Source organism: Amphiura filiformis, chromosome 6, assembly GCF_039555335.1.
Source record: "Amphiura filiformis chromosome 6, Afil_fr2py, whole genome shotgun sequence".
Lineage (NCBI taxonomy): Eukaryota > Metazoa > Echinodermata > Ophiuroidea > Amphilepidida > Amphiuridae > Amphiura > Amphiura filiformis.
The window spans coordinates 34,441,606-34,452,429 of record NC_092633.1 but is presented as its reverse complement, the minus strand read 5'-3'; the positions used below and the strand labels follow the sequence as shown (position 1 = coordinate 34,452,429).

Below are 10,824 nucleotides of genomic sequence, written 5' to 3'. Positions count from 1 at the left end.
AAAGACAGAAAACGTACCATATTTTGGAATTTTATTTGTTTAAAAACATTAATGTGTATTAATAGCGCTCAATTGTTGATAACTGCGTGTTCTATACCGGGTTTCTATATACAGAAATCCGACAATAAATGATCCTATACATGCACAATAGTTTTTTCATACATTATATCGATTTTGACTCGCCCGTGGCTATATGCTACTCGCCGTATATGTCGGTCAGTATGTGGCCTACCATTTTCTTGTAGCTTCTTGTATACACGTCGATGTTTTTATCACTTATACAAGAAATCCACATTAGGCCCCTAATTTTATTTCAGGAAATAAAAGATTAGATTACCATAAAAACGAAACAGTAATCTTTGGCGGGGTCTAATGTAATTTTTACATGAATTTTCAATGTTTTTTCTATCGCCATTCTCGCTCAATTAAAAATATATATTGGCGTATATAATGATTGAAATAAAATACAATTGGGTATCACGAATCTTTAGATAATGATGTGCAGTTAATATTCATATTTTCTTTTATACAGAGGATGCCTCAGTTTTGACAGGAAAAATATGTTATTGAAAACTCTCTCACTCGGTTATTTCAAACAGGTTACCACGCTTCCCTAGAATGTGCAATAAATTAGCATTAAAAATGTTCTTATTTTAACAGCATTCTAGAAACTCTTGGCGTTTGACGAATAGAGGAGTAGTAGTTCAAGTAGTAACCTTGGTTCGAAGCGACTGGTTAGCATGGTTAGAGCGCTGGCGCCCTGCGGTCGCCCCCCCCCGCCTCCCCTGCGTGCGGGCCTGAAAGTACCAGTATAAATACCAAAATAAACTTTCTTTGGTTACGCACCACATGCCTAAAAGACCATTTTGTCAGTTTAAATTCAAGAAATTGGAGGAAACCAATTATTAATGCTATTATTTTGCTATCTTCGGTAGACAGCAAGCGGTTTTCCAAAAGATTTGAAATACCAAGTAAACTTTCCTGTTCACCTCCCCTTTTGGTGAAATTGAAAAAGACACGTAGCACACAAATTGCCTATTTTATGTCTGGTCCAACTTCGAGAAACCAAAATGGACCTTTCCTTTGAAAGGAACTTAGTTTATTCATTTCAGAAATTATAAAAATTAATGAACTTTTCCCTTTAATATAACTTTATTCATTTTAGAACAAAATAACGTTTTATTACCGTACATACCGGAAAAATTAATTTTATTCCGCAAAGGAACAAAGTTGGTACTAAGTCTGCAATGTATTTCCTTAACAGGATAATTATATTTCAATACATAAAGGATATACCTTAAATATTCCGTTTCCATGGCAACGGTCACGCTATTTAAGGAATTTTGTCATTTTTTTGCTCACATTTTTTGTCACATTTGAAATAGCCATTTCCATAAAACTAAATGATGTAGAAACTTATTCAATTTATTTATGGGTGAAAATCTCATTTGTTGGTGATTTGTGTGTAGTTTGTTGACTTGGTCCCAGACCCATACTGGCTTGTGAAAATCACTGCGGGCCCACCGATACAGGGCCCGTCGTATTTTGTCACTAAAGTCAATTGCGAGTCTCAAGTCTTATATAAAGTGATTTTTGTAACATTTAAATTTTCAGCTTTTTCAAACTAAAATTTTACACAATAATTGGGTCCTTATTTTGCAAAGTTTTTAAGTTCTGAGCCCTTTATTTTGGCTAATTGCCCTGCACGATTAATTACGAATATCGTGTCAAAGTCCTACCTAGTTCTGAAAGTCTTTTTAAACAAACAATACATCCAAACCCAATGAGAAAAAATTGAGCTGTAGTAAATTAGACACGTCAAATAGTCATGATAGTAAGCTACTGCTCAGTGCCAGTGCCTGTGTGTATATTGTCAAATGTTCACAGGGCAGCTATTACACTTACGCAAGGGGCAGATTCCCCCTGTGAGAAGTCTTGCCCCTCTCTTGCCTCTTGTGTGATGCTTTTTTGAACTTTTTAGCCCATTTTTGACAAATTTTCCCCCTTAGAAGTTGCCCCCCTTTGACTACCCTCCTGGCACTGAGTAGTCAAAATACGGTAACCACAAGAGTCAGCCGACCATGCTCAAGTCACAGCTATTGTTATATATTTATTAACATCTTAAAAATTAAGGTATAAATATTATGCCCAAAACACCCCCCACAACCCTCAACCAATCCATCCCTTCCCCCCCACACACACACAATACACACTACACATCGAATGAAGAGTCTGCATCGAAAGCGAGTACAATTATGGGTAGTATTCCTCACATATCTGTGTTTTTTAGACGATTTTCACCAGAAAGCCAAGAAAAGATCTTTGATTTTGACTGTTAGCAGCTCAAAAAGACCCCCTTTTAATGCTTTTACTGCATGGTACGCCGTCAGCTCCCAACGACCCGGGGCGCATATGCCATCAAAAGTTTATGATCCTCCCCACCACCCCAACATCCCGGGCAAATCCAGTGTTTTAATAATTTAAAAACGATGAACGAGTATTTGCGGCTGATAGTCTATGCATTTTCTACTTCAAATACAGCACGAAAGCCTCTACCCTGCACGGTAGCGTCAGATTGGAATTTGATATACAATGCTCCAGTAGATGACCTCAATTCTGACGGTGGTGATGCATCGCCACAAAACCTACAGAAAAAGTGGAATAAAAATACAAATATACGATGAATATCAAATTTAGTATCTACAATGTTTCCACTTAGGGCAGGCCCTCTCTGACATTACAAAATACACAATTCCTAGCCTCATTGGCCGCTTTGCGCGCACCTCCAAGCGGGACCCCCCCCACCCTCGAGGAACTGGGACTAGTTCTAATTTAGGGGCAGAATGCCGAAAAATTAAAGGCGTTCAAAATGCGAAATAATGGATTTATAGACGCTATAAATGGCCCAATCACAACGGTCTCATCGTATTAACTATACAAACAACCTCGCCAACCCATTCCCCCATTTATGCAGTTATATCTATTTTAAAGGCAAAAAACAAAAAGCAAGGTAGCCCGAAAGTAGGCCTATATAATATAACTTACTTTGTTATAGGCCTACATTGACAAACAGGTAGTATTGGTATAAGGCACCACATTCAATTTGGTCCTATAGAACTATCGGTGCCCGGGTAGGTACCGATGACTCTTAACATCGCTCCCTGGAGAAATAATATATTGTATCAACTATCAAGCATAGTAATTAAGAGTTGCATAGTGTTATTGTTTTTCATTGAAATAAAAAAACAAATGCACTGTTCAAATGTTCAAGGTACGATAAAAAGTGTCATCGGTACCTCTTCGGGCACCGATAGCGTTATAGGACCCAAAACAATGTTGTGCCTAACTGCTTGTCATCTGACTTACCGTCCTATATGCCTTGATGATGGTTCCCGATGATGCCCGTCCATAATATCTAAGAAATCAAACTGACACCTTTCTTCTTTCTCTAGATCAAAATTCTCAAAGGATAGTTTGACACCTTTACCAGTGATTTTCCATATGCAATCTACTTTATTTGGATACACGTTTGGATATCCAGGGGATTCAAGTGTGCCTGTACCTGTAAATAAAGACAAAATTATATCGTTACCACCATAAACAGTGATTTTAACCAAAACTACTAAATTGCACACTTAAGTATCCAAAGGAGCCAATAACGACGAACAGCCCTCCAAGGAAAGGCGATGATCGATACCACCCTCGCATTTCAAGAGTCAGGAAGAGCAACTTGAAAATGTGTGTGCCTTTTTAATACTTTAGTACTTTTTAGTATACGTGATAGCGTCCTCAATATACTATTTCTAATGAGCAGGAATTATACACTGTTAGTTTTCTGTATATATACGAATTGCGCTTTGAAACTGATTTAGCCATTAGTGCATATTAAATATGATAATCCCAAAACCGAATTAATTGTTGTATGGCGCAATTCTGATCACGATTTTGTCTACCGAAACACATAATAAATTTGGTGATTAAAAAACATGCATGCTATCGAATACAAAAAAATATAATATTTCATTCGCGCAAATGCGTGACCTAAGGCCTGTTTAGTGTTTACGATACAGCCCTTCCTACGTTTGATCCTTGCGGAACACATTATCATTTTACCATAACAAATATTCATTTTTGTCATACCATTAAGTTCACCACCGCATTCAATAGTACTGTTGTCTTTCATTTGTGTGTAATAATCAATTTGGAATATCCCTTCATGGGCAGCTTGTGAGTGATAATGTACCCAGATAATATTAGACGTTGTGCGGTACATGTCCTCTGTGTTATCACTGTCATCGCAGAGTCTAAAGTGTCCACTTGTAGGGCCTCGTCCTTCTAACACATCAATATAACTATGGCAGTAATCGGTCGCCGGCCAATAGTCAAAGAAAAATCTGATGATAAAAACAAATAAAATTAAATAGTCAACCATGCAGTAGGCCTACACTCCATGAAGTAGAACTACACTCCATGAAGTAGAACTACATTTAAAGTATTACCACACACCAACATCGCCCGGTTAATAATTACAATACACAGCAGAGACATTGAAATGAATATCCGGGATCGATACACGTGAATGTGCTATGCACGATTTGATATTCAGACGATAAATCTTTGGATACCGAGGTAGCTAGAAAATGATGAATATCTCCCGTAATTTATTTAGTCTAAAGAAGCCAGATTTTGTTCCTTGCACTTGAATATATGTGTTGAACAGATATGATAGTCGTTAGCTTGCGTCTTGAGAAAGAAGCTTGCGTCTTGAACTCAAAGACTTACAAAGATTTTATATGTGCCGAACTATAGCGCAGCGTATATAGGCTAGCTCCACTCACTCGTGGAAGCAGTCTAAAAGCAGATGACCATTGACCTCATCATGACGTATACATGCTCACTCACACAGAGAGAGGTCGATTACCAGGCTATGTCAGTAGCCTTAGTCGGATGTTCCTCGGCTCATTGTGCGTCTCAAAGGTCGGAACAAAATGGCCATGCGTGGCTGTGGATTCAACCTACCATGGCGATTTCTGCCATGAAGATATCAGGGCGATGACACTGTGCCCCGGTAGGGTATAAAAGCTCCTTTAAAAGTATCAGCCCATGACCATCTTCACTATCATTTCCAGGTGAATGAATGATAATCTTCTTCAAAGAAAATATATTAATACATACCGAAGAGAAATTATGAAGTCTTCATCAACTGAAATTTGCCACACACAGTCGAAACTATTGTTGTTGTCTTGTGGAACGACTGGTGACAGAAGACTATCTTCATAGTCATTTAAGTAACCACCGCAGTAAGATAATTCTGACAATAAAAATTATTATGGAATATATTAAGGGATCTGGAATGAGCGTTTCGACAGTATTTTTGTGGGACATGAGAGCACATCAGACATATCGAATTGCATTCTGAATACGAAGAATGTCTTTCTGATATCAAATAATTTTCATTTTTGAAATTCACGATATAATAAAAATTTATGACAAATTATTAAAATTTGGTGTTTTTCACATTTTGATATATTATAACAGTCCTCGAAGTAAATTTTATAAATCTAATGATATATTCTTAAAGTGTATGTAGCTAGGAGGAAAAGCCGACGATCAATTGAAAATTTTGACCTTTCATATTGAAGATATGGATTTTTTTCCCCAAAAGACCTATTTTTGTTGGTGTTTTGGGAAAAAAAAACATATCTTCAATACGAAAGGTCAAAATTTTCAATTGATCGTCGGCTTTTCATCCCACCTACATACACTTTAAGTATAAATCATCAGATTTATAAAGTTTACTTCGAGTACTGTTAAATATCAAAAATATCAATTTTAATCATTTGCCATAAATGTGTATTACATTGCGAATTTCAACAAATCAAAATTATTTCCCACAATAAATACTGTCCAAACGTTCATACCCCATCCCTTAAGGAATCGGATAGCAACGTGTGCGCAGTATTTTTTGTGAGACCTGAGAGCACATCAGACACACCAAATTGCATTCTGAATACGAGGAATGTCCTTCTGATATCAAATAATTTTGATTTTTGGATTAGCGATATAATACAAATTTGATGGCAAATCATTAAAAAATTCATATTTTTGATATTCAACAGTCCTCGAAATAACCTTCATTCTTCATAAATCTAATGATATGTACTTAAAATGTTACATGCACTGGGAGAAAAAACCGTTCATCATTGACCTTTCGTATTGAAGATATACACCCCCCCCCCCCAAAAATCCTATATTTAGGTCTTTTATCTAAAACTATCAGCATCCTTACCTATGCAACTCATGTTGTCTGTGTCCAGGATAAAACCAGAAGGACACGAGCAAGCGTACCCACCGAGTGTGTTGTGACAATGCTGTTGACATCGGTTACGTGCTGGATCATCGCATTCATTTTCATCTAAATAAGAGTTAATAAAATATATGTAAGATAATATAATTAATTAATTGGATTTGATACAGCTACATAATGCTTTACAAATCTGTTTCGTAATAATTTACCCATAATTTGAAATCCGGAAAAAGTGAAAAATGTCTACAATTTTATATACGTGATCCAAATTGGCGATCTATTCTAAAATTAACGGTTATATTACGGTCCGCCTTGGTGAAATATCTTCATGCTTCATTTCGTCAGCCTACTGCGCTATTGCCTAAGTCATTTTTTGTCATTTTGAGACCAAAGTGCAAAATATGGTTCAAGCATGCATTTAAACATATTTATTCACCAATCTTTGCACAAGAACAAAATGATAATGAGACAAATGAAAGGAATAATCAGAAATAATTAGTAATGATTACGAAACAGATGCATGCTTGAACCATGTTTTGTACTTACAAAAATTACAAACAAATGGCTTTGGTAATTATCGTAGTAGGCTGACAATATAATACTGTTCAGCTTCTATAACGTGTCAAAATTTATACTGCGGATAAGATCAAAATTATCCGATGTTATTTCAACTTAATATAAAAATAGTCCATAACCCCACAAACATATAGTCTACTATTTGACCCAAAATTGTGGTTCTAAAATCAACCCTGTTTAAAGTGACTATAATTATTATAAGTCAAATCTCTTTTTTAAAAAAGAACCCTTTTTAGGTCAAAAATTACTATGTTTAGGCTAAGGGTGCTAAAATGGGGACGATAAAGAAAATGACCCCTTTTGGGGTAAAAAAAAAAAATGCCTAGGCCCTATAGGAGCCTACTTAGGGTAATTTTAAAATTATAATTTCATTTTCGGGGGTCGTTTTAATATGATGCATACAGACAGGAAAGGGCCCGACCGACCAATTTTTTTGTCGCCTTATTGGTCATTTATACGACTTTCTAGCACTACATAACACGACGACATAATGTTCTCCTATTACTGTTCTTCTTTGTGTAATTGAGTCTAGAAAACGACCTCCGCAAAGATCACGATGTATTTTTGTTTTGGGTACAGGGTAATGTTTCATGCACACTTGGTCATGGCGGTGTTACTTAACCCTCAAGATAATTAAGAACCCAGACTGCTCAGATAATCGTGTTGCTCGCATGAACACAAAATTATCTCTTTTGTCCATGGCAGAGACTACTACCAAAACCGTCATTTTGCGGACGCATTTGAGACGCGTCGAAAACGCGAATCTACAGCAACACGCGCGTACGCCATAGTAACTGTTGCCTCCTCGACACACGCAAACTAACCGGTTGCTGTGACTTTAAAGAGTTGTCAACTTGAAAGTTGAAACATTAATCTGTGTGTGCATTGGAAATTATTCCAGACTATAAAGTTTGGGTCATGATCAAATAGTTGTTTAACATTGCTTTTTCTTTGTGAACAACATCATCTCAACTAGACATTGTTAAATTCAGAAAATCAAAATGTCGATGTCACGCTTCGACTGGGACGAAACTGAAAAACATTTTGAAACCGCTAAGGAACAACTGGAAAATCTTGTGAAGGAATGTGCATCATTTTGCCGTGCTCTGGAAGACAAAGGTACATTCTTAGATAAGAGACAAGACAGACTCAAAGGACTAAGAAGAAATTTTTCTTCCATATCAAAAGACTGTGCAAAGCTTCAACATGATCTGAAGGTAATTAAAGCTAAAGTTGATGCTGAGACGATTCCAGACACCAAGATTCCGCCAGATGGATGGTGGTCCAAGTAACCAGTACTCAATCTATACCACATTGTGACATTGAAACGTTTCTTCTTCTTCTGGGTTTACCGTTTAGTCGGTTTCGACGACAGATGATATGCACTTCAACGTCTCTCCTATAATAATGGATTAATAAAGTTCTATATTAAACAGTTAAATAAAGTTTTTCCTGAATTTTCAAACTTCGACTCATGCAGTTCAATTTCGGAGTTTTTTTACCATATATGTAGACCTTTTTATTGACCGTGTTTGATCACGATGAATGTGAATTCGGAATTTTTAAATACGCTTTGTATAAAGACTGCGACATCTTTGCATTTTGATGCATTTTTTGTGTCCGATGGAATGTGACTGTGTAATTTATCTGTAGGATAATAAATGCGCCTCACTTGTTATGAGTGAAATAATTGAACAAAATAACGTACTCAGATTTTGATGCGTGTAGTGCATGCAAGAGCCCCGCAGGGAGAGTGCATTAGAGACGTATATAATCTCAGTACTACAAGTGCATGCTATACAATTTCTTTGAGCAACAACAAAAAATCCGTAATATTTACTATTTTAAAACAAAATTGTCATTAAAAATGTTGGAAAGTGCGAGCAAAGTTTGTAGAAAATAAACGAAAATAAAATAAAATTTATAAAATAATAAAACAATAAGTGTGTGATCAGCTTATTTTTTCACGTTATTACTTCAGTTTCAATAAATTCAACAGTCTATTTTCAAGCTTCTGCGGTCAAGTATAACTTCTCAAAATGTTACTGACATAATAACCTCCGTGCACATTTCATAAAAATTCTCAATTTGATTTTTAGCAATTTCTTTTTTTTTTAAAAGACTTTCAAATGTGCAAAGCTTAAAAGACAAAGCTTCTGACATCTTTGGACTTTGGACCTCATTATGCAGAAACCATCCATAGCTCATTTTTCTTTGTTCTTAATTACAGCACATACGGTATATTCCAAAGGTTTCAGATGAGAATAGAAACCCTACAAGAGGTAGATAATTATGCGATTATTTTGGAGCAACCTTTTTTCGACTGCCTCGCGACCGATTTTTTATATATGTATTTCTGACGACTTCCGCAAAATATTTAACCTGAAAAAACCCAAGAAATGCAGTTCAATGCAAATTTCTAAAGCCATGTGTGCGATCTTCTGAGACAACGCCGATTTTAACCCGAAATATTTTAAAGGCGTGAAATTTTTCATAAATCGTTGTGCTTTAGAACTTTTGAATTAAAGTGATAACATTATAGGTCACAAAAGTACACTTTAATACACACCTCGTAATTCGCGTAAATTACACTAAATTTTGGAAGATTTTGTGTAATTGACGTGAATTACGATTAAATTTAGAGATTTAAAATAAATCTGAAAAAAGTGTTTATATTAAATCAAAATCTACTAGTAATATATTTGAATTGAAATACATTTTTCTCTATATAAATCTTAAATTCATTGGTCCTTTTGCAATCGCTTATGATTTATTTTAATCTTCCAAATTAACCTTGTAGGCCAATGCAAATTGTTCATCCGAGGTGTTGCGGGTTATGGAAAGCTAACCATGCCAACGCTTGTTGCATCTAGTTTGTGTACATGTATACTCCTTTATACGACGTATGTAGCAAAGCGACCCTGGAACGAACGGATATTCCCTGTCGGTGATTCATGGTGATTTCCGTGTATCTTTTGAACTAGAACTGTGTTGGTTTCACTTGTATAAATTTGTGAATGGTTTCTACTTGCACCTGCAGCGCGGTTCCGCCGGATAGTAGTAGGTTAATATTAACTTTTTTGGCAACCTTGAACAATAAATTTATTAACGGGTTTTAATATTTTTCTTACCACAATTATGTCAGGTTTTTTTAGGAAAGTGGAAAAATTACATTCACCCAACATATTGTTCTCTTTCATTTAATAATAATTGTTAATTGTGATTTGCGCATAATTAAATTGATCGACACACAGTATTATTAGAAGTACAATGTAATTATGTTGGTTTCGATAATGATTTTCGCATTAAAGGGTTATTAAAGACCATCTCGTCTATCAAAATGGTCATGATAAGACATGCGTAATAGAGTGTGGGCATGCGCAAAGGAACAATATAATATCTTAATATCAAAAACGGAAAATTCTATTAAATATTGTGTCTAACATTTCACGACAGCAGTTAACGACTGTGTCTTTGGTTGTGTCTTTGAGCAAGACTAACAGTACGCACAAAACGCGTCATATGACATCATAAGTGGTTGACGCACCTCGCGCACTACGCAAACTACGAACTATACGCAATATTGCCATAACAACAAGTTGCAGAGGAATTTTTCTTTATCAACAGCATGGGTTTGCCGAATTCTAGTCCGCCATTTGAGCACATGGCAAATATGCGTGGTCGTCGTAATTATCGCTTATTAGATGGTTTATATTCCGATGTAGAATTTCGACTCCACTCAGTAGATTCTGGAATCAATGTTGTCCGAGATCGCATCCGTGAATTCGAGCGTCAGATGGATAATCATGCAAGCCGATGTGAAGCCGTAGAACAAAGAATCAAAGCATTGCGAGACCAGTTTGCTGATATAGACAAAGAAATTTGTGAGATGCTACAACAATGTCAAGATGTAGAATTGAATCAAGTTAATATTGCAATAG

The 10,824-nt window shown here is 36.0% G+C and overlaps 1 protein-coding gene across 1 annotated transcript in view; it reads right to left on the bottom strand.

The window, feature by feature from the left end:
- Window positions 1-2,196: 2,196 nt before the first annotated feature.
- LOC140155330 (tolloid-like protein 1) overlaps window positions 2,197-10,824 on the bottom strand; it is a 36,147-nt gene continuing 27,519 nt past the window's right edge. The window contains exons 12-16 of the mRNA XM_072178122.1: window positions 6,290-6,415; window positions 5,176-5,311; window positions 4,141-4,394; window positions 3,367-3,562; window positions 2,197-2,645 (exon numbers count right to left, since the gene is read on the bottom strand). Of these exons, the coding sequence (XP_072034223.1) occupies window positions 2,516-2,645; window positions 3,367-3,562; window positions 4,141-4,394; window positions 5,176-5,311; window positions 6,290-6,415 (842 nt within the window). The 3' untranslated portion in view covers window positions 2,197-2,515. The remainder of the gene's footprint in view (window positions 2,646-3,366; window positions 3,563-4,140; window positions 4,395-5,175; window positions 5,312-6,289; window positions 6,416-10,824) is intronic.